The sequence below is a fragment of the Dermochelys coriacea genome, chromosome 10 (assembly GCF_009764565.3).
Source record: "Dermochelys coriacea isolate rDerCor1 chromosome 10, rDerCor1.pri.v4, whole genome shotgun sequence".
Lineage (NCBI taxonomy): Eukaryota > Metazoa > Chordata > Testudines > Dermochelyidae > Dermochelys > Dermochelys coriacea.
The window spans coordinates 72,453,778-72,478,901 of NC_050077.1; the positions used below are offsets into that span (position 1 = coordinate 72,453,778).

General features: G+C 46.4%; 1 protein-coding gene across 1 annotated transcript in view; it reads right to left on the reverse strand.

Annotated features, from left to right (window-relative positions):
* Positions 1-25,124, reverse strand: part of AGBL1 (AGBL carboxypeptidase 1) — a 366,216-nt gene that overhangs the window by 314,584 nt on the left and 26,508 nt on the right. The window contains exons 5-8 of the mRNA XM_043494685.1: positions 21,534-21,571; positions 8,494-8,702; positions 3,189-3,354; positions 1,497-1,570 (exon numbers count right to left, since the gene is read on the reverse strand). Coding sequence (XP_043350620.1) covers positions 1,497-1,570; positions 3,189-3,354; positions 8,494-8,702; positions 21,534-21,571 — 487 coding nt within the window. The remainder of the gene's footprint in view (positions 1-1,496; positions 1,571-3,188; positions 3,355-8,493; positions 8,703-21,533; positions 21,572-25,124) is intronic.

Below are 25,124 nucleotides of genomic sequence, written 5' to 3' on the forward strand. Positions count from 1 at the left end.
TGTCTGGTCACCCAAGGGGACACAGACTAAAGGCCAGATTTTCAAAGGCATCTAGTGGGAAAATGTAGTCCCTGAGACAATGCATATATGATGTGTAACTCTGGATAAGGTGGCCCAGATATTTAAGTATGAAGTGTATAGTTATTGACCACACGTTATCATGTATTCACTGTGATGTTAATATCTATGAGTGGAGGCACTGATGGCAATAGTTTTACTTGATTAACATCTAGAAGATTTGACCCTCCAATTTTCTTTCAAGAGGAAGAGCTGCCCAGAGCTCCTGTACAGCTAATTTTCTTTTCCTGCCTGCAGTGGCCCTGAGATACCTCAGAAGTCTCAATATTTTTCCTCAACTTTAAAAGATGGAATTTTCTTGGTGTTTGGTTTTAAATAGTTTCCTGTGAAAACTGCAATTCAAGCACTGTAGTGTGACCCTCCTGGAAAGTAACTAGCCTCTAAACAGAAGGCAATGTTGCCAACTCTCATGATTTTGTCATGAGTCTCATGATAATTATTGTTTTCCTTAAAGCCCCAGCTCCTGGAATCAAGTGGATATGTGATGATTTCATCCTTCATTCTTAAAAAGAAATGAAGTTTCTAGCCCTTGTAGCTGTGGAGATGTGACCCCAGTGCACTGTAAAGGCTCAAAAAGCAGAATGTAAATAAAAAGAACACCAAATCTATTATTTTTACATAATATTATTTTTAAAGCCAATCTCATGATTTTTGGTGAGTTTCTAGTCTATTTGCAGTGGGGTAACACCCCCTAGAGCCCCACGCAGGTACAGTATAAACTCATGGGGCCTTGCCCTAGTAGGATGTTTCCAAAAGTTAAATGATCTATTCCAAGCTTGATGAACTGCAAAAAAAGTGATAGAAAGTAATCTAGATTTTTCTACAATTGTTTCAATTGTTGTATTCAAGAATTAGTAACAAAGTAAGAATACACATTACAATTTTAAACCTAAGCAGTGTCCCTTAAGTGAATTGACACAAGATGTCACAACATGTTAGTATTAGAGCTGAGTGGGTCTAATATTTATTTAATTTTCTTTCTTTTTTTCTCTTTCTTTCTTTCTGAATTAGAAATTATCATCTGACAGGAGCACTCTACCTAAGTTACAGGTTTCAGAGTAGCAGCCGTGTTAGTCTGTATTCGCAAAAAGAAAAGGAGTACTTGTGGCACCTTAGAGACTAACAAATTTATTAGAGCATCTAATAAACTAATAAATAATAATAAACTAATAAATTTGTTAGTCTCTAAGGTGCCACAAGTACTCCTTTTCTTTCTACCTAAGTTACTATCTGAAAAACAAACAGGAGTTTTCAGATGCCCAAGTAGCCTCTGGAATCACAGTTAAAATTGCCCCCTTCCCCCATCTGAAATGGCACCCCTGCCCATCAGAGCTCAAAATTGGGCCAGGGAGACCAAAAAAAACTTCCCTTCACAGAACATGGAGCATTTTAAAGGAAGCTATGACTCATATACCTACTTCCTCTTTATGCTCCAGGTCCTCATTATCCAGGTCTTTTTCCACTTCTTCCTCACCATCATCTTCATAGCCATCTGCAAAAGAAGAAAAGAGGTGGAGCAGGTGGCCTCAATCATAATATCCTTCGCCCTAGCCCTCCCCAAAAATGCAGGCCACCCTCATGTGCAGTATCCATGTCTTGTCCCTATAAACCACCACAAAGCTGAATGTAAGACTTAGAATAAAGATCAGATCCCATGTGTTCCATCAGATACAGCTTCATATGGGATCTAGGGCTTCCTAGATGCCCATTACTGGTGTATCTGAGCACCTTCCATGTAAAAGTCAATAGCAATAATGAAATCCCTAGTGGACTTTATGGCATCTCTGGCTCTTCTTCCTTCTGGGAGGTAAAAATGATCTTGGGCATGGATTTTATTGCTTGATTTAGGTTTGCCAGAGGTGGGGTAGGCAAGTAGGGTTGTGAGTTTTATTCTTGCTATGGCATGTCCTACATGCCTATACTAAAAGAAGCAGGAGTATCCAGAGAAAAGCAGAAACGTCCCATGAAAATCAAGGAAAATCCTGAAGATCAATACCTTCCAAAGAGGTGAGGCAGAAATTTGGAGTTATAGAGCAGAAACTCCATAATCTTTGCTGAAAATGGCTGCACAGATGAAATAGTAGTCAGAGGTTTGTTTGGGTTGTACCATAATGGTGCTGGTAAGGAGCGTGAAGGCTGGCAGTGCACAAGGTCATATTTGTTTCATTCTTGGGCATGCTTCTTGCACGTATGCTGCTCCCCTGCCTGGGCATACACCCTCCTGGCCTGCAAGTGCTCACAAACTCCATTCACATAGCATAGCCACAGCCAGATTATTCGAGAAGGAAAAAGAGCCACTGGTTGGCAGCATCAATTTACTAAAAAAGTTGCAAGGAAGGACGTGTGCACACACCCACACCCACACATGGGCGGTGAGGTATATGGGCCCGTGGTGCCCACGCTCCACCAATATTTAGGAAAGAGGGCCCAGCTCCACCAATGGTTGGTGCTTTGGGGGGCTCCTGGTGTTGCTCGGGGGAAGGGGCAGAAGCCAGAAAGAGATGGGGTGGGGGCTTGGGGGAAGGGGTGGAATGGGGTGGTCTGGGGCCGGGTCACATGCTGCTGCCAGCGCCAGACTTCCCCCCCCCCCCCCCCCGCTAACCCTCCAGGCTGCCCGGGACCCCATGTCCGGCTGAAGGGCAGGGCCCCCCTGAGCACAGGGTCCAGGGCGGTTGCCCCAGTCCATCCTATGGACAGGATGACTCCATTCTGGGCACCACCAAAAATTATATAAACCTGCTGCTCTCTCTCTCTCTCTCTCTCTCTCTCTCTCTCTCTCACACACACACACACACACACCCTTCCCAGTTGCCATGAAGCAACAGTAGTTCCAGCCTTTGCCAGGCCATTCCTTCAGGTTACTTGAAAGCAATAAGGATTTAATTTCATTTCCCCTCCCCTTCACTATCTCACAGCTCCCCTGCTGGCCTTGACAGAAACACCCAGAGTGAGGGATTCAAACCCAGTTCTATAGCATAACAGCCTGGGCCACTGTGCAAGTTTTAAATGAAAAGCTCAGGACTAGATTCCTCTCTCCCCTGGCCCTGACCTTCCATTCTCCCCATCAGTCCCCCCCCCCATCCACATTCTCTCCTCAGTCAGCAATTTACCTTCAGGTCCAGCACGTGGAGATTCGGAGCTGACACTCCCAGGAAGAGAGAAGGAATAGGAGCTGTGTACTGTAGCCAAAGGCAGAGGCCCCTTAGGGTAGCACTTTCTCAGGATCTGGGCCACTGTAGTTACTATAGGATCCAGGAGCTTGCTATCCAGGCAATCCTAGGCACCAATGAAGAAGAATATTCAGTGATGTTTGCCATTCAGAAGCATCCTTCCTCTTGCACAGATCTGACAGATATTAAAATAGCTGCTTCCCTAAAAGCCTTAAAGAGCAGCATTTGAATAATATTCAGTCAGTTCTGCGTCAACTTCTGATATTTCCCGTGTTTCTCTTTCATCCTTTTCCTTCCTTATCACAGCAGGGAAGTCTACATGGGAGCACAGCATCTTGGTTTTTTTAATAGGTTATCTGCTTCTACAGGTCATTCACCATCTGCTGGTACATCCATCTAAAGGGCACAGGGTCCCCTAGCACCATTCGAAGGCACTGGGGTCAGTAGCGTCTCAGGAAAAAAAAAAAAAGAGCTCCTGCTACTGAGTTATCCATACACCTCCCTACAGCTAGCGTGGGGCAAAATTGTTCAGCTGGAGCTCTTTTGGTCACTGAATCAGCATTTCATGCCCCCCAAACGTTTTGTGAATTTGTATCAGTTTCACTGAACTGATCATTTAAAACAAATGACAAAAAAAGTCTAAATGTTTCGATTTTTCGGTTTGAAAGAACTTTTAATTCAGAACTTTCCTTCCAATTTAAAAACACTCTTTTTAAAAAAAGCTCTAAATCCAAATGAAATGCTTCATTTAACCAGAAATGATTTTTTTCTTCGCTTTTTGACTTTCTGAAAATTGTGAGAGATTTTATTGTCAGCTCAACTTTTTTTTTTTAAATGGTTTAAGGCTTGCCAGCAAACTGGAAGTCTACATAACACACAGTCCCCTCCAGCACTGAACTGTGGCTCAATACTGATTCAGAAGGGACAGCACTTCCTGCTCAGCCACCCATGTCACCCCTGAGCCAGAGTGTGATGAGTAAAGCTACGATTATGTTCCAGAGGTCACAGAATCCTTGACTTCCACTGATCTCTGTGACATTTTCTGCCCTGGGGCTGGAGCTCCCAGCCAGCCATGTCCTCACAGCTCCCAGTCCCCAGTCTGGTGGAGGCACCCTGTAGCTGCCCATCCACAGCAGGCAGCTGGTGGACCCTGCAGCTGCCCAGCCATGATGGCCAGCAGACCCCTGAATATGCCCAGCTGCAGCTACCAGCTGTCCAGGGTGAGGGGACCCCACAGCAGCCCAGCCCCAGGGGCAGGAGACTCTGGAGCTCCCATACACCACATCAGTGGGGGACCCAGGAGCCTCAGCAGCAGTGGGTGCTGAAATCACCTACCTCTTTTGTCAGGGATATTTTTAGTGAAAATCAGGGACAAGTTGCGGGCTGCTGTGAATTTTTGTTTATTTCCCATGACCTGTCCCTGATTTTTACTAAAAAAAAATATCTGTGACAAAAGCTTAGCCTTAGTGAAGAGTCATCAGAAGCAACTACTTGCAGGTCTAGTAATAGGCCCTGTGCCATTCAGCAAGGGTTTAGTCAATCCACAGGCAAGAACCCACACCCAGGTGATCCAACTTCAGGTACATAGGCTCCTAAGGGAAACGATCTCTCTATTCTGCTCAGCATCACTAGCTGGCCAGGAACACTTCCATTGCCAATCGCTTTAACAGACTGCCCTTGCCCCAACTCCAGCCTACTCATGTCTGTTTCCACGCTAGCCAGCCCCTGTTCCAGCCTGCATCTGCTTCTACCTCAGCCGGGCACTCAGTGGTCCTGACATATCCCATGCAGGGGCAGTTTCCTAGATCTCCATTAGTTTTTTTACACACACACACACACACACACACACACACACACACACACACACACACACACACACAGAGGTTTTCAGCCTGAAGGACTTTTATTTTAAATTAAGGAAAACAAGACAAGCAAGAATAAAAAGGGAAGTCTCCTTGGGAGGGTGCAATGGATGAGTGCCTCTTCTGGAACAAGGACAGCAGCTCTGAGAACAAAATGGTTGCTGCCTCTGCCCAAAGGTGGAGTTCTTAGACATTTATATGTACAATACAGAGAAAACAAAGGAATCGTCGTTTCATAACTACAGAGCATATATACACCACAGCCTCCTCCGGGGGAAGAGCACTGCAAAGCTAATATAACTATCATCTGTCTAGCTTCTTATGCTGTACCATGCCTGCTAGCATAGTAGCTGAGTGTCTGTATCCTTGGTGACTTGGGACTGAGCCCTCACACACCACAATATCAGTAAAAGCCACAGAAAGCATTATAAAGGCACCAATACATGAAAGAGCAACATCAACATGATCTTTTATTACCATTCAGAATGTTTACACCCTCTCGGTAGACATTGAAAATGGAACAATCCAGAAGACAGAATAAATGGTTAGTGCCGTTGGCTGAGCATCCCTCAGTGGGAAATATGGAGGGCCAGGGCTATTCAGCTCATCCAGCAGGGTGATTGGTGAACAAACTGAAGAGTGCTTTGTAATACGCAATAAAAGGAAAGCGGCTGTATTTTATACAGGCTCTTGGTCCTCTTCCACCTGTATGAATGAAGGGCATTATAAGAGTCTGTGGAATTAGGCAGGATTCCTATGGGGAGGCTAGAAAAATAAGAGTGGGAGAAAAGACAATTCTGAAATCAGCTCTGAGGAAGGGAAGAGCAAAGGCCTAGAAGAACTTGTTTCTATTCACAGCTTTGCCTCTGACTGTCTAATACTGGGCAAGTCACTCGGCTTCTCTGTGCCTCAATTTCCTTATCAGTAAGAGACACTTTACCTTGCAGCTATTTTTGTGAGCCTATGTTCACAAATGTTTGTAAATGCTTTGAGATCCTCACATGATGTGGTCTGTAAGTGTGCAAAGAACTGTTTGTGAAGCACAGTATAACGTCAAACAGAAGTCCTCTGGATCCAGTCCAAAGGTGTGGATTAAACCACATAGCATCTCATGTATGCGCAAACAGTGGTGTGAGGGTAAAGTTGCTGCAGGTATGCTGCTTGGAAGGGTGATAGTAGCCATGTATGCGCTTTGTGGTGGAGTGCTGCAGATAAGGGAACAGACTCAATTCTTAGTTCAGAAATCCAAAGTAGAGTTGACCTGAACTCAACTCATCTGTGCTGTAGTCTCTGCACTCCGTGTATTAGTGAGTTATTTGACGCCAGTATAGGAAAGGTTGAGACTATAACAGTATTAACTGAGAGGAAAGACTAAGGCACAGGGACTGAGGAGATACCAGCTGAGCCTAAAAAAAGAAATCAGATGTGCAAATAATAAAGAAGCAGAGAGGGTGCTGCATGCAACCGTCTCCCGCACTCTCTTACGGGGCAGAGAACATTTTCTCATCTCACTGAAACCTGCATGCCTCCAAGGCCTGTGAGCTCTGTCTGAGACCTCAGCTAGATTCGGCCAATAGTTCGTGTTTAAAGATGTGTTTGCGAACATGTTTTAACCAGCACATTTAAGCATGAGCATAGAAAGAGTTTAACACTAGAGCTGAGTGGAGACAAGTATTTCTGTTTCATGGAGACTTGTAATATTTCAACATTTGTTTCCGTTCTGATTCAAAATGAAAATCCACATTTTTTTTTAATTCATCACAAAAGAGACTGGGGCCCCATTTCTGGGGCAGGGTATCTGATGTGTTGCCACAGAGCAGGGGACCCAAGAAGCCCAGGCTGCCGAAGTGCCATGCATCAGGACCCCCAAGGCTTCCAGGCTCTCGGCTTCCTGTCAGCATGCCAGATGGGCTACTGGAGGATCCAAGGTGATAGAGCTGGCAGGGAAGCAGGCAGGTTTCTGACAGAAAACTACCTGACAGGCAGGGTTCCATACGAGTCTTTCCTGGGTTCTGTTGGAATATCATCAAAATCAAATGGTCTCAAAACATTTCCGTTTCAACACGTAAGCAAATGCAGCCAATTCCAATGAAAGAACATTTTGTCAGAATTTTTCCAACCAGATCAATTTAACATCTTTAAAACCAGGTTAGCTGGGCATAGAATGAATCACCACCGGCTAATACATTTGTAAAGGGGTTAAAACACCATCTAGGCAGGGACTCTCAGTAGATTCTGTTCTCCCAGAGCAGGGAGGTCTCTCACTGTAGCCAGCACCCTCTCCCTGGATCTCTCTATCATGAGGATGCCTAAGAGACCCAGCAGCGGCAGCAATGTGATGTGCACACACTCATCTGGTTTCTAGCTGTGAGTGGGGAATTGGGTGGGATCCTCACAGAGTTGTATCTTTCCTCCAGGCGGTTGGGAGAACATTTGATCTCTCAGGGAGACAGTGTAAGATCAGAAATGTACCTTTTAGGGGTCAAAGAATGTGATATTTTGGACTTATTAACCTTGGTGATTCCCCTGCCAACAGATCTCCCATGGCACGTGGTAGAGAAAGCAAACTGGAACCCCCTGAAGCTGTCATTTCTGCTCTACTTCCAACCTTTGGAAGGATTAGCATTCTCAGTCTTCACAGAATTCTTGGCACGTCATATCTTGTTTATTCACCCAAGGTGACCCAGTGTTTGCACTTTTCAGGGTGTTTCTCCCAGGCTGAGTTATCAGGAGACATTAGCTCAGAAGGCACCATGGACTGGTAAAGGCTTATAAAGGCAACAAGCCATGATCGGCTGTCATAGACATTGCTCTCACACAGCTGCTTCCATTCACCACATGCATTGGGGACTTACTGTTCACAAGAGCCATTAACCTGATTGAAACCTTGCTACATCTGATCCCCTAGCCCCACCTGAAGCAGAGGCCAATTCCTCAGGCACCAGAGGAAGGACGTCCCATTAGGATTCATGTCCCATGCACCCGTGAGATGCTGCAGCAGCTCAGCCACAGGGAGAGATTGTGGAGATGCAAGCTAGCAAGGGAGTAGGGTCCATAGGAAGAATAGGGGCATGAGGGACCTGGACCTACAATTCCCATGAGGCCTTGCAGAGGCGCAGACAGACGGAGATTAACATTAAAGATGAAATGTTTCAAAATTTCTGAACTGATTTTTGTTCTCTGAAAAATTTCAATGTTTTGAATTTTTGTCCTGATTCGGGACAAAAAAAAATAGTCAAAGTATCGCAATTTTCTACAGGACGGAAATTCCATTTTTTAATCAGCTCTGCCTAAAACATAAGAAGAATTCTACATTGCAACAGTAGAGCAAGCCAGAAGCAGCTGCTGAGCTGGCTCAGCAGCTGTCCCCAGATTGTGTTTACCTGTGCAGTGGTGAAGAGGATCTCCATGCCACAGGCACTGAGGAAAGTCTCCCTGGCATATCGGATGTTGGTGATGTGTTTGAGGCAGAGCAGGAGACCCCTGCGGACATGGATGTGCCTATTGGAGGCATCACAGCGGTGCCAGTCCTGGTAAAGCCTGAGCAGTTCACACAGGTAGCCTCTGTTGACCGCCCGTCGGCTGTTAGACTCTGAAACCAAAAGGAAATGACTGAGTTACAAACTTCCACCCCCCCACCCCCCCCCCCACACACACACACTAGTACGGATTGATGATTGTCATATATATGCACAATGCTCACACACTCACATGCACACACTTGCACATCCATTTGGTCTTGCGCACACACAGACACGTTTGTTAACTTGATTTTAATAATTTGCATGGGTGACCTTAAATGTTGTTTGTTAAGCATAGAGCACGTGCTTGGCATAGCACTAAGCAAAGCAAAAACTAAAAGACAATTCCTGCAGTGAGATGCTTGGCATGAGCAGGAGATGCTGGATTGACAGCCCTGGGGACTGAAGTATTTTATTTACACCCACTATGTATGGAGCACAGGGCAGCAGCTGTAGTTGTGGCTGCCTCCATCTGACCCACGCACCACACCCCCTATGTTCCTCAAAATGAATATGAAAAAGAGGGAGGAGCCACTGAGGGGAGAAAAAGAGATGCAATATGATTGGTTGGGAGAGGGTCATGTGATCCTCATACAGTAGTATGGATCCCAAAGCAGATTGATCTACAGAGGGCAACAAAGCCAACCATCTTTCAGTCACATGACCCTGACCCAGACAATGAGATTGTGTTGGCTACTGAAAGGTGTGATGCATGCTCACACCCCCCTTTGTAATGAAAGCCATTGCACAACAGAGATTGTAAAATCACAGCCCCTTCTGTTATTTCAGGACCGCCAACCCAATCATTAATCATAAATCAGGCTCAGAAGATCATTATTAACTTAAAAATCATGAGTGTTTTTTTTTAAAAAAAAACAAAACAAAACACCACATTTGGTTTCTTTTTCTTTGCCCTCTGGTTTCTAAGCCTTCTGTGTGTGCTCAGGTCACATTTTCAAGCTTTACTCCAAAACCACAAAGTTCTTTACAAAAAATGAACACTGAGATTCTCACAATCACATCTCCAGACGCTTGGTCTTCAAGACAAACAAACACCAAATATCGCAAGACTCGCAATAAAATCATGAGAGCTAACAACACTGCAATTCAACTTTTCTGAAGCGCCTTTTCCCTGCATTCCTTGCCATGCCCCAGCATGTGCAAGTACAGGCAAGCTCCAGGTTGTTCTTTCCCTTTTAAACCAGCCCTTGAATGAATGTATTTTTCCTGGCTGGTCCACCATACGCCTCATTCTGACACACTTCAGAAGCTGCCAGGAGCATGCTCATCAACCCACAGGGCCTGGAAGCATATGTTGGGCCCCCTGAATCCCAATTACTATACACAGTTTGCAATAGAAAGCTCTTGGTATGGGTTTTCCAGGGCTAGTGGGCTCCAATCCATTGCTGTTTCATTAAACAGAGCGCCAGAATCACTCACACCTGGAGTATTAAAGTCATCAGCAGGGATTTACTGGGAGAAGAGGAAGAAGGGAGTCAGAAATTAAGAAGGAGAGAGAAAGGCAGTGAGACTGGGGCCAAGGGAGGTCAGCAACCAGGAGAGAATGGGAAGTCACTGGGGCAAGTGTAGGGGTTACAGGTGAAGGGCAGACAGCAAACATCAGCCTCAGTGATGGGGAGGAGGAGGGGATGTTGGGACGGATGGAGGAAGGACCCTGTGGCAAGTCTTCTCTATCTGTTCTTTAGAAACATCACACAGAGATCTTGCACAAAGAGGGAGGATGGGTGGGAGCAAAGAGCTCCACACAAAGCTCTGCCAATGTACTTCAATCCTGACCTGGAACCCCACTGATATACCAGTCCTGGGCTACCACATTAATCTGCTGACGCACCTCAATCTTCAGCTGCCATCTCTGTTATTCCACTGCACCTCAATCCAGGCCTGCAGCAGCCTCAGCTATCCTACTTCTTGGCCTCCACACAGCTCTGACAACATATCTCATGTTTTCAGCTCTGGCAATTGTGAGTGTGTATGAGACCACAGGTGTTACTCCTCTTACCTTCACTCAGTATTGGTGTGCACGTGCATGCTAGAAAACTTAAATTGCTTGAGAATCCCTTATCAGTCCCAACAGTTTGATTCACGATTTCCTGTTAATCCTCCACCAGATGTCATGTTCGCTAACCTGCAGGATGACTAACCCCTCAAATCAGTCAATCTTCCTTGAAGAATTGCTTAGGAAGTTCTGCAAAACTACATATACATGACAAGAGGCAGAGCAGAGTTAGGGAGCCGGGGGTGGGGGCGGTGTGAATCAGACTCAGGGTGGCCTCCTGCTTTGTACAGAGGCTAATGAAATCAGAATGGAGCTAGACACACACCATTCAGCACTCCAACCTATTTGTCAGGACTCATGGGGCATAGTGGCAGTGGAAAGGGCTGGGAGTGGAGCTAGTTAGAAATTTCAACCAAAGTAAAATTCCTGTAAAATATTTTTTGAAGATTTTTTCCCCATTTTTCAGCCAGCTCTAGCCTGGGAGTCAGGATGCCTGGCTTCTCTTCCTGGCTCTGACAGGGACTCGCATGTATGACCTTGTGCAAGTCACTTGATCGCTCTGTGCCTCAGTTTCCAATCCTCCCATTGTGCATTATGGATAAAAAGCACTACACAGTCTAAGGGCTGAGTATATTCATTTATTTCTCTTAGGTTTCCTGTAGCACTTATCAATGTAGCATCTAAACCAGGGATTGGCAACCTTTGGCACGTGGCACATGCCGCTTCCCGCAGCCCCCATTGGCCTTGAGCAGCGAACTGTGGCCCGTGGGAGCTGCGATCGGCCGAACTCGCAGACACATCAAGTAAACAAACCAGCCCAGCCTGCCAAGGGGCTTACCCTGGTGGGCTTCATGCCAAAGGTTGCCAATCCCTGATCTAAACATTGGCATTATGAACTAATGTAGGGAAGTCTGTTCTAGAGGAAAGGAAGGTTACTAGGGCAGGACAGGAGGGAATTATTCTGTGTCCATACCCGCAACACTGATTACAAGAGATGAGAATTACTAGTGAGGAACCAAAATGCTGTTGTCTCATTGAGACTTTCAGTTTGGCTGGTTCTCCTGGACCATCCCATCAACTTCTCCTGTTCTCTTCCCATTGGCAGGTCTCTCTCATTCTATTCTTCCATTTCAGTTTTCTAATCAGCAAAGCAGAGAAAGAGCAAAAAAGGAGGAATGCCAAAATCTCCAGAAGGCAGGAAGGAAAACAGAAACCTCCCCACCTGTCTCTTATCTGTTGGTCTTTCCATCTATGCGATGCACCTGTCTGTATATGTCTGTATTTTGGCTAAAATACAGATGGTGGGTATGAGTCACAGAGATACAAGCAGCACTGTGCACATTTGTAGGCAGTAAGAAGTCATACCCTCCTGAAGTGGATTTGCATATCCTGTGTGGTAGGTGGTAGAATGCCCTTTGCCTCTCAACCTTTTTGCTGTTGGTCCTCCACTGTGCTACAGGTTTCTACTAATATTCCATTGCAGTCAATGGATAATGAGGACATATTTGGGCCACACTTCTCTGCCTGGACATACCGAGTGAGTCTGATGGCACAACCGGCAAGCTTTGCCTGGATGTACCCAGCACAGCTGGTACATTCATCCTGGATGTTCCACAGTGGTTAAAGACGCATCTAAAGCCAGGAGCTCACACAAAAGAAAAGTCTCCAGTTTCAAGGGAACTCTGCCTCGTTCACTGCTTGGCAGGTGGGGGACCCCAAAACAGGGTCTGAGGATAGCAGATACATGTCACCAGTCAGCCGTCATTATGGCCTGGGGGGGTGTTGCTTTTTCTGGGGATGCTCCTGAAGCCTCTCCTTTTCAGCCCCACCCCCTCTGAAGCTGCACACATGGGACCACTGGAGATCACTTGGCTTATACAATCACATAACTGGATTACAGTCAACCTGTAATATGATGAGCAAGCCACTGCTCACCAGGAAGAACAAAGACATATTTATCTTTGTATCTAGCTATTTAAATCTCTCTGGTGCTCTCTTTGTTGATCAGAATCAGTCAATTCATTATGCCAAGGACATGGTTTGAAGCTAAGATGCTGTGCTAAATTAACCCTGCAGTCTCCAAGAGCTTGGAAGAGGTAAACTTGTTTACCTGCAGCATCCGCAGGTTCGGCCGATCGTAGCTCCCACTGGCCGCGGTTCACCGTCCCAGGCCAATGGGGGCTGCGGGAAGCAGCGCGGGCCCAGGGAACTGGATCAATTCTCCCCAAAGATGGGCCTTGTCCTGCAGCGAACAACGGGATGAGCCAGATCTAGTGGGCTCAGTGGTTTCAGCAAGAAGCTGATGTGAGTTCCTTGTTAAGATGACTCCAGGGGCAGCGAGTTGTATGGGCTCGTGGTGCCCAGACTCCAGCAATGTTTGGGCTGGGTCTCTCCCCAGCCCCGCCTGCCTCCCCCAAGTGTCCCCTGGTCCCCACTTGCTGCCCAGGTGCACCTCCCCCGGGTCCCTGAGCTGCCTCAAGCCCCGTGGCTGCCCACTGCAGCTCCCCCCTGCATTCTGCTCTGCTGCATCAACTGCTGCTGCAGGGTCCTAGTGCCCCCCATTCACTAGTGCCTGGGCAGGCTGCCCTGACCCTGCCCTTCCGCTTCAGACCTCTCTCTTTTCCAGCGGGACCCTCCACCAGCACAGGGAGTCCTCCCCCCTCGACCTGCAGTCACTGCTCCTGCCTCACGCTGGGCAAGGGGCAGCCCCATGCCCCACCCCCAGTGAGGCTACAATGAGGGCAGCCTGCCTGCACGCCAAACTCTTCATCCCCAGCCCCGCCCCACCCCAGAGCCTGCACTCCAGCCAGATCCCTCACCCCAACCCTCTGCCCTAGCCCTGAGCCCCTCCCAAACCCCTCATCACCAGCTCCAACCGGAGCCCTCATCCCCCTGCACCCTAACCCGGTCCCAGCCCTAAGCCCCCTCCTGCATCATGAACCCCTCATCCCTGGCCCCATCCCAGAGCCCTCACCCCCTGCACCCCAACCCTCTTCCCTAGCCCTGAGCCCCTCCCAAACCCCTCATCACCAGCCCCACCCCAGAGCCCTCATATTTTTACATTATTTTAAAAAATATATATTGGTTTACAAGGCAGGTGTGGTGGGGCAGGACTTGGACCTGTTCTGGGCACCACCAAAAATTATACAAACCTGCCACCCCTGAGTGACTCTCCACCCATCCCAGTATTCAGAGGGCAGCCATGATTCTGCCCCCCAACCTGCACATCCAGCCTGCAGGATGACATTTAAAGACATGCAATGTTTATTTCGTCTCTTGGAACAGCTGCATCCAATTGCAATGTCACTGAGGTATCAACACCATGGCGAGAAGAGAGGACACAAGTGCATCCCACAGGTCAGGATGCAGTACACATCTCCCTCTGTGCCCAGTCCACCCAGGAGATGAGTCTGTTTCAGCTATCAGCTTTAGTTCCAGCTGTAGTGACTCATGCCTTCAGCTCTGAAGGTACCTGTTTCAGTCCCTGATGTTGGCCAAGATGGTAGCTCACACAAAGATATAGCATGACATGAGAACCCTCCACTAACTGGCCATTGTTGCATCGTGAACATGTGAAGATTAAGAAAGAGCAAATCAATGCCCCACAAAGCTACAGAACTATCCCCAATGGGAATTAAATCTTTAAAATTTGAAAAGGTTTAATTTTTCTCCTTTATGTTTCATTTTCTGGATGGAAGCCAAAGTGTTGAAATTCCATGAGAAATACTGTTTGCACAAAATTTCCAATCCAGTTTTTCAGACTGAAGTGGTCTGGAGAGTTCAGATAAGGATCCAGAAATTTGAAGGACTTCTCCACACTCCATCTCTGAACTTTCTTAAGTCCACCCATCACTGGGGACACAAACACTGTCCTTCCATCTGGATAAGCATGCCTCATTTGCCAACACATCACTAACAGAGACACAAACAAAATGATGCAACATCTCCACTCCATTATTTCATCCTTCAGGACAAAATACAGATGGGCGCTGAGCTGTCCATGTTGGAGTTGAAACCATCCTTACACTCTGGGACAGTAGGTACATCTGCATTGAGAAACCTCTGAGAGAAGAACAATCTTGCGGAGTAGAAATGAAAGGGGCATCCTTTCCCAACCTTCCTTTTCCCCCTCACTCTACCCAGTTACACTGAACGACTATACTCTGAAGAAGAGACAAGATACAGCCCCAAAACTGGAACTGGGATCATAAACATCCTGAAATTCAGGGGGGAAAGGGGCGGATCAGGGGTTTTGCTTCACACTGTTATAAAGGTGGGGCCATCACTTGCAAAACTGAGATCCAGCTTCTAATTTTGACCCTTCCACAAAATATGGGCAGTTCTGATGCACACTCATCCCTGACAGGCAGGCTATGAAATGTTTGCTTAATAGAACTCCCCTCTTCTCTTTCTTGGGGAGCCTATGTGTCCCCTCAAGGAACCAGTCTGTGTGGGAGGCAATCATGCTGGATATTTTATCCCACTGGGCACACAATCCTCATGCCTTCATGAAAGGAAGAGTGTGAATGGTTAAATAAAGGATGAGGGAGGAAAAGGGGGGAGGACCAGGGAAGGAGAAGAATGGCTGGGAGGAAATAGGTAAGACAAGAGGATAAGGAGAGAGGAAACTGGGAGGGGGTGGAAAGGTCATTTGCAATAACTGCTGCCTGCACCAGAGAATCCTCTTGATTAAAGAGACATACTCAGGAGGTCATCACAGTCTCTTTAAAGTGCTCATTACAATTTCACTAGGCAAGCAATGCAGCAAGGTCTCTATCTGTTTCCCTAGCCCTGTCTCTTCAGTAATGCCTCCGAGATTGGCTCCAGCTAATTTCCTTAAAGACACGCAAGCTGCTAACACTGGGAAGTGCAGATAGTTGGGTATAACAAATATGACCAAAATTAGATTAAAATAACCTGCTGATAAACAAATTACTCACCAAAAATAAATATTGGATTAAACACTGATGGGACCTGGGATAGCTATAACAGCAGCACCATCATGTGGTTCTGGGGTGAGGCAGTTGGCTTGCGTCATGCGGGTGGGGGACAAGAGGAATGTTCAGAGTTACCCAGTTTAACCCTTACAGTCCCAAACGGGCAGCTGCCTAAGCCTGTTTCTTTAGATTGACTATTTTCCCCATCTCAAAAAATTGCATTGTGTTACTTTATTTTTGGCATGAATTCGGCGCTGACCAAAGCAAAAGATCCCATGGGATGGACTCACTCACACCACAGCTTCCCTTCCCCCACTCCCCGCTGCTCTGCCAATGCACTCGGCATGGAGCCAGGAGGTCAGAGCTCCATCTCCACCTCTCCCACTAGCTTGTTGCATGATTGTGGGCAAGATACTTTGCCTCATTGTGCCTCAGTTTCTCCATCTGTACAAGAGGGGCGATACCCACTTCACCCGGGGTTGTGAGGTTTAGTTCATTAATTTTGTGAAGGGCATTGACATATGCAATCACAAGTCCTTACAGAAGAATTACTGATGCTCCCCTGTCACTCAGCCTCCCAACTATGGTTATTTGCTAACAGCCAACAATATGCTCAGCCCATCGCAGACCCAAATAAAAGAAGGGCCTTGCCCTGCAGAGCTTACAGTCCTGAAGGTAGACAGTCAGAGGAGATGCATGGAAAAAAACAGAGGAAGGAGCCAATATGGGATTTGTGTTTGCTTATTCTGTTTGTGGACACTACAGAGATTGTGAATCATTAGGACGCATCAGAATGAGAAGACAGTGGGAGCCTGGCACACAGTGGTTAGGAGGTCATTCTGAGCACAAGGAAGCTGCTCAGAAGAAAGCATGAATGAGGGAGGCAAGCTAGTGACAGAGGATGTGGAAAAAGCTAATGTACTCAATGCTTTTTTTGCCTCTGTTTTCACTAACAAGGTCAGCTCCCAGACTGCTGTGCTGGGCAACACAAAATGGGGAAGAGATGGCCAGCCCTCTGTAGAGATAGAGGTGGTTAGGGACTATTTAGAAAAGCTGGACGTGCACAAGTCCATGGGGCCGGACGAATTGCATCCGAGAGTGCTGAAGGAATTGGCGGCTGTGATTGCAGAGCCCTTGGCCATTATCTTTGAAAACTCGTGGCGAACGGGGGAAGTCCCGGATGACTGGAAAAAGGCTAATGTAGTGCCCATCTTTAAAAAAGGGAAGAAGGAGGATCCTGGGAACTACAGGCCGGTCAGCCTCACCTCAGTCCCTGGAAAAATCATGGAGCAGGTCCTCAAAGAATCAATCCTGAAGCACTTAGAGGAGAGGAAAGTGATCAGGAACAGTCAGCATGGATTCACCAAGGGAAGGTCATGCCTGACTAATCTAATCGCCTTTTATGATGAGATTACTGGTTCTGTGGATGAAGGGAAAGCAGTGGATGTATTGTTTCTTGACTTTAGCAAAGCTTTTGACACGGTCTCCCACAGCATTCTTGTCAGCAAGTTAAGGAAGTATGGGCTGGATGAATGCACTATAAGGTGGGTAGAAAGCTGGCTAGATTGTCGGGCTCAACGGGTAGTGATCAATGGCTCCATGTCTAGTTGGCAGCCGGTGTCAAGTGGAGTGCCCCAGGGGTCGGTCCTGGGGCCCGTTTTGTTCAATATCTTCATAAATGATCTGGAGGATGGTGTGGATTGCACTCTCAGCAAATTTGCGGATGATACTAAACTGGGAGGAGTGGTAGATACGCTGGAGGGGAGGGATAGGATACAGAAGGACCTAGACAAATTGGAAGATTGGGCCAAAAGAAATCTAATGAGGTTCAATAAGGATAAGTGCAGGGTCCTGCACTTAGGATGGAAGAATCCAATGCACCGCTACAGACTAGGGACCGAATGGCTCGGCAGCAGTTCTGCGGAAAAGGACCTAGGGGTGACAGTGGACGAGAAGCTGGATATGAGTCAGCAGTGTGCCCTTGTTGCCAAGAAGGCCAATGGCATTTTGGGATGTATAAGTAGGGGCATAGCGAGCAGATCGAGGGACGTGATCGTTCCCCTCTATTCGACACTGGTGAGGCCTCATCTGGAGTACTGTGTCCAGTTTTGGGCCCCACACTACAGGAAGGATGTGGATAAATTGGAAAGAGTACAACGAAGGGCAACAAAAATGATTAGGGGTCTAGAGCACATGACTTATGAGGAGAGGCTGAGGGAGCTGGGATTGTTTAGTCTGCAGAAGAGAAGAATGAGGGGGGATTTGATAGCTGCTTTCAACTACCTGAAAGGGGGTTTCAAAGAGGATGGCTCTAGACTGTTCTCAATGGTAGCAGATGACAGAACGAGGAGTAATGGTCTCAAGTTGCAATGGGGGAGGTTTAGATTGGATATTAGGAAAAACTTTTTCACTAAGAGGGTGGTGAAACACTGGAATGCGTTACCTAGGGAGGTGGTAGAATCTCCTTCCTTAGAGGTTTTTAAGGTCAGGCTTGACAAAGCCCTGGCTGGGATGATTTAACTGGGACTTGGTCCTGCTTTGAGCAGGGGGTTGGACTAGATGACCTTCTGGGGTCCCTTCCAACCCTGATATTCTATGAAGGCAGGTGTGGGAGAAGGAAATGAAGGGGATGTCAAGACTAGAGTCACAGGTAGAGAGAAAGACATGCTAAGAAACAAGATCTAAGGTGTAGGCCAGGGTGGAGCAGTGCAGTGGCTGGTGGCAAAGGCAAGACATTTAAAGTCAATGCAGTGAGCAAGGGAAGCCAGTGAGGAGATGCCAGTGTTGTCAACTCTCATGATTTTACCATAGTCTTGCAGTATTTGGTATTCCCCTTGAAGCCTCAGCTCCTGGAGTCAGGTGATTATAGAAGAATCTCAGCTTTCATATTAAAAAAAAGTAAATGTGTATCCTCAGGGTTGCAGAGTAATATATGAAAATGAGCCTTGAGTGCAGGCTAAAGGCTTAAAAACCAAAAGGCAAATTTAAGTATCCACTTTTTGGTATGTTTAACATTATGATTTTTAAGCCAATCTCATGATTTTCAGGGGCCTTACTGGTGATTTTTTGAATGTTTGACTTTGGCAATACCGAGATTCCAAGTGCAGAGTGAGATGGTCTGATTGTCAGGCGAGGAAAATCTATTTTGTATAAGTAATCTACAATCTAATTATAAAAGGATATAGTCGTTATTGCAGCATTAGAAGTGACACGCGCTTCTGAGCCTACATTAATAGTCATCCAAATATCTATAATTCCTTCCCATTCACATTTTCAAGAAGAAAAGCATCTGGCTCCCTCTGGCCATGTCCTGGGGCTGCAGGCTTTTTTTCCCCAGTTGTGGATGAAGCACCAATTTCAAGAAACACACATTTGCTGTCTGAGCAGCCTCCTTTACTGGGGCCCTAGGCAGGTTTGAGCAGGAATATGGCTATGAAAATAACAAGCAGAATGGCCTCACCTCCAAAATCCCTCAAGCTGAGGGTGTCCCTTTGCAAATACCTTGGAGAAACATGGTCATGTTCATGAGGCATGTGAGGGGGACCATGTGCTGCAGGAGAGATGGTAATGATCAATGATCTCCACACCTGTGAGCAGGTGTTCCCCATGCGATATCCCAGCAGCCATTTCACTGGCAACCCTTGTACTTTTACTTCTAAGATAGCTACCAGTCAAGACAGTTTCCCAGCTCCAGACGGACTGGTAATTTCCTGACACTCTGCTGCCTTCTGTGGCTCCCAGACAGATCCTGCTCCCTCACCTACTTCCCCAACAGTATTAAGCAGCTGCAGGTGAGCAGTTCCCATCAGTGTCTGTTTGGACAGAGAAAGGTGAGATTTCGGCCACAGATCAAAGCTTGCAGGTAGCCCTTTGCTCAGAGCTGGCCAAAGTATCAGTGAAGATTAGACGAAGCCTAAGAGGCAGGGAGATTATCACCATGAAAACATTAGGGAGAGGCACTGCCATCTGCCTGCTCCTGTTAAAACTATAGGGGATTCTTTCTCCTTCTGACTTCCTGCCAAAAGCAGGAGAAGGGCTCCTGGCCTAAGAGATCCTTGCAAAGATGATCCGTGTAGCCAGAGGCAGAGCATCACTCCAGCTGGAGACACTGAGTGCAACCCTGAAGGTGGACCAAGAATGGATGCGTTCTTGACCTCTCTGTTTTCTGGGTGATCTCATTCTCATGCCCAGCAAGATCAAGTCCCACTGCAGCAGTACAAGCAGGTCACTTTTCAAGGCCCCAATGTGGCTCAGAATAACCAATGTGCTCATACACACCCTGATTTCATTGTTGCAGCTTGCACCAGGGTTTCCATCTCCCATTCAGCTCAAAGCCCACAGTTTTCACATCTGTGAGGTCCACCACGTTTGATTTCAGCCTGTGTCTTCACAAGCGATTCTCACATACAACAGTGCCTAATGCTCGTAGACATTTACTTTCTTCTAGTAGCCTCCAAAGACACTAAGAGTGAGAAGAAACCCAAATCATGGTCTAGACCAGTGACCGTCCAACTGTGGACCACTGATGAACCACAGAGCCGCTGCTAGTGGTTTGGGCAGAGCTAGCTGACCACACGGTGCTAGCTCAGCCTCCTTGGTTCCAGTTATATCACATTTTTTTTTAAAAACAGCTAAAACTCTACTGCTTACTTTCCTAATGTCACTTTTCCACTAAGCGGTTGCTGTAGTTACCACATCAACGTTGTGCAGTCGCAAATAGGGTGGGAGCTTGTGTTGGAACAGGAAGCCTGGTCCCATCAACACCACTGAGACAGCAGAATCTTCCTTCATAGCCCCAGATGCTGACCATCAAGCAGGAGTACTGCAGAAAGGCTTGTGTTGCCAACTGAGCTTTCCACTCTCCCTGCAGCTCCCCTCCTCTCCATGAATTCCTCCTTCTCTAAATGCTAATTTTGCTTTTAAGTTGAAGGCAGCTCTGGAGTGGACCCATCACCCCCTTATTAAGATTTAGTATCTGAACCAGAAGGTGTTTCCTCGTTGCAATAATGTGACCTTTAAATCTAGGCAGCAAGGTTAATACCAGAGCATTATTTGAGAATTCATCACTTGAGCTGGTGCGACTCAGACATGATCCCATTGTAGCATGCTCATTTAAGTACTGCTTCCAGGCCTACAATTTTTCACAAATGCATTTATTCCTAATGCCCACGAAAAGGACAGAGAAGAGAGAGTAAAGGGGGCGGGGAGGAGGAGGAGGAGGAAGAGAGAGAGGACAATACACCATTGTGATTTATTGGAGAGGAGATTGTCTGCAATAGTAGAGCACTCTTTCTTAATCAAAGCTTTATTAAATCCTGGTAATAAAAAGCTAAGTGTTTTTGGATGAGATAAAGGCAGAAAAGGGTAACACATTCACTTCAGGAACTTTCAGGCCAGGAGTACATACAAGGGGACCCAAGCTAAAAGAGCCCTAACCCCCACGGACCAGACACTGCCAGAGCTTAGCTACACCAAGGCAATCTCTAAGTACCAGGGCTAGCTTTAAGATCTGTAAGGCTTCAAGCACAAGTGGAGACCTAAGATGCTAGCAGGGGGAGAATAAAGTAAACGTGGTGTCATTATGACAGTCTGCAGAATTCTTCTAAGCTCTTCCCCCCCCAAAAAAAAAAAAAAAAAATCAGAACAAGTTGCCATCCTAGTCATTTCACTTAAGGAGCTTGCACCTTTATGTCTAGGTTATGATTTCCCATCATCATAGAGACACAGGGGGAAACATGGCAAGACATACAATAAATACTACATATTATCCCCTCCCATTTCTCAACACAGATTGCTTTGGTCTATTGCATTTCAGAGCTTTGTGTGTGTATGAGTGGTGGGGGTACGTTGAGCTGGAGAAGAATGTATCCATTCCTAATGGGACATGTCTATCTAGGTGCACAGCACAGACAGGTAGGTCAATAAGAATATAAAGAGAAGGTGCTTACTTGATTTCAGCAAAGCTGCTAGAACCTCAATGGCAGCCCTGGAGGAAGAAAAACAATGGAGAAATAATGTCAATTTCTTGAATAATTTTTTTTAACCTTGGTCTTCCCAAGTCTCTGGGTCAGATCTCCAGTTGTTATAAATTGGCAGGACCTCACTCACATTGATGGAGCTACACTTAGTAACAGCAGCTGAGGATCAGGCTCTCTGTGTTTGATTCAGTTATCCAACAAGACCAGCATTAGCCCTCTAGCCTCAACATTACGTTAATCTGTACTGACCATTAAAAATAAACAAACACCCACCTATCAAAAGAAACGAGACAAGTCTTCAGTCTTTGAACTGTTTCCCTTGAGCCCTTCGGCTGCATCACTGACTCAGAACAAATCCAGACCAGACACAGGGATATATTTCTGCCACCTGGGTCATCAGACATATGTACATCATAAGACGTGTCAGTTCCAGAGTTCTGGCCAAATTCCAACTCAAGACATTTCATTTTGCTAAACTAAACATTCCCCCCTCTGGCGTCAATTTAAAAAGAAAAACGGCCTTTCCCTTTATCATCCTCAATCACTAGTATTACAGTAGCCACAGCTGAGATCAGGGCCCCATGGTGGTAGGCGGTGAAAAAAACATATATTAAGAGACAACCCAGGCCCCAAAGTGTTTACAATCTAGATAGACAAAGTAGGTAGATGTGAAGTGACTTGCTCAAGGTTATACAGCTCAATCTGTGGCAGAGCTGGGACTAGAACCCAGGCCCTCCTGTGTTCCAGATGAGTGCCCTATCCACTAGACAACACTGCCTCTTGATTCTTTCCCTGATAGAAATTGTGTAACTTTGCTGTAGCAGAACAACTGCTGCGTCTCACCCAGAGACCGCTGTATTTCAGTGGGTGAACAATCCCACGCTGCTCAGGATTCTATAGGCAAGAGATACAAAATTGTAACAAAATATACTTGTAAAACCAAGAACTTTGACAAAGGGCCTTTTACACTCTGACAGTGGCTGAGGGCTCTTGACACTGACCTTTATGCTTCACTAAGTGCCAGCAGTGAAACTGCATGCTCAGATGTGTGTTCTTTCTCAGCTAAATAAATACAGGCAGAAGGGGGAGATGGAGTGAGACACTCCAGATTTTTCCCTTTAACTCTTTCCCTCTCCTTAGGAAAACAATGAAATACACATACATACAGTCCCTGCACAAAGGGCTAAGTGTGCCAGTGTAGTCAAACCAAGCTCCCTGCAACTGTCCCAAACCCACATGGGGAGTGCATGAAAACATCCATCAGTCCTCTCATGTCCCCACATCTCTGCCCTGTCTCTGACCTTCCATCACTGCCGAAGCTCCCAGCTGCTAGCCTTTGACAGCTCTATAATTCAAAAGAACGAATGGGTCATTTCACCTAAGAGTGTCACTGATAGGAGAGCAATCACGTGCTAGATTCAAGATGCAGAGATGCCACAATGGACTAAACTTCTATCAGAGTTTACCCTCCACTGGGAAACCCAAATCCCACCCACTCCTTACCCTCCTCTGTCCTGATTGCTGTCTCTTCTTCCTAGCAATGACTTTGGCTTGCCTTCACTAAAACAAAACCTTACCAACATGCACTGGCTCCACTACACAGGGAAATACCAACTAATGTGTTCCACTGGCTCCAGCTAGGCTGACAGTGCTTTAGGAGAAGGGAGAAAACGAATAACTAAGGAATCTCAGGTTCAGAACCAGATGCGCTTCAGTGCCCAGGTGAGCTATGTGAGAAGGTTGAACAATTCACTGACCCAACATGCTGCCAAGTCAAAGCAGGTCACTGGGTCTGGTTTTAAACAGGAGCTGGATCAATTTGTGCCCACTCTGAAAACCACAATAAGGACAATCAAATGCTTCAGTATGTCACTCATTTCATATTGCAATGACATGGCTGGTGGGTATATGCACCTCTGCTCTCAAATAGATGGAATCAGAGCTGCTTGTCTGTGTGGCATAGGCCCCATACAGCTAGCAGAAGAGATTCTCCTATATCAGCCTATACTTTTGGAGCAGGAGGACTAGAGTTCCAGCCCCACCGTTGCTGCGAAGTTCTGGTGCTGACAGCATGTCAGATAACTACATCTATAAGGCCCTTCATGCCCACAGATTCATTACAATATAATCTCTTTATAAACAAACCCCCAAATAAATCATATTAACTTCCGTGCTGAGCCAATTATCCTGCAGCAGAAAATAAATATTTTATTTTCACCAAATATTTTCACGTATTTATCGTGTGTCCACTCAACAGCTGAGAAGATGAAAGCTTCCAGAGCCGACTCCTGCCAGCACCTAATGTTCCAGGCCAACCTCCCTTACAAACCTACCTCTCTGAGAATTAATCTGTCAGACACACAAACAGGACCAAAAAAAAAAAAAAAAAAAAAAAAAAAAAAAGCCAACATGGTAGCATTTCTGCAACTAAGGTCTCACCAATTAAAAAGCAGGAAAGTCATCATCACTTCTGCAGGAATTAGACGGCAGCCGGTCAGTTGATGGAAGGTGTTCAGTGTGACATGCAACCATCAGTGTGTTAGACTGCCGCCTGTTGGAATGGGCTATACTGCTCACACCGATTACCTAGCCTTTCCCCCAAGTTCTCAATTAGGGACTAGGGAAATAACTTCCAAGCAAATCTCAACCCAGCTCAAACCGTCATCCAGAACTCAGATCCAAATATGAGTCATGACTGGGGTTTGATATTATGTATATACATGTATTGTGCTCTGGCCACTGCATTTCCGGGTGATTCCTGAACCAGATGCCAAAACCCCGAATATCATGAGAAAAGCTGTGCCCACAGTGTTTCTGGCTCCATCCGGCAGACCTACGAGGTCAGGGCAGTTCCAATAGGCATTGGATGCACTTTTGGGGGCTTATCTAAAATGAAGGATCAAACATTCACAAGGAACCTCCACAGACCTATGACACTGCTATGTCAGAGACAGAGAGAGCCAATCTCCCCTCTGCCACAGAGGCAGCAGGGACTCGTTTTGCACACTTTTCTGGGCAGTAAATCACCATCTAAACCCAGACCTCACTTGGGCCCAAAGCCCAGTACCTCCCACTAATAGGAATCATCACATTCCACAGACGATCAGCTGCTTCTGGGAGGACTTCATAATTAGTGTAACCAGCTGATGACAGAGCCACAAACACAGTGTGCACCCTCCCCCGAAGAAGCGAGCCCTTTCCCACCAGAAGAAACCATGGAAATACCGACAGTCATCTGACCACGCCCCTCCTGGGTGGTAAAAGAGAGTAGAGGGGCTTTGACTAACACAGATTGTCAGCACCTACCTAAGCCAGGCAATACCGAAATCTATCACTCAGTACCGGAGACTTGTACACTGCCGAATGCCGTCTGACCTCCCTTTTCCAAGTAAAGCTAATCAAAAAGCTAGTGAGCGCCCAGCACTGTTTGAAAGTCAGGCCCCTTCACCACACGTCAAGTTGAATACCAAAAATGACTAGTGATTTGAGACAACCGAGGCCCATGTTTCTTTGCCTGCGTGTCTGCTCTATGGCAATTAATCCCTCACAGCACTGGCCACA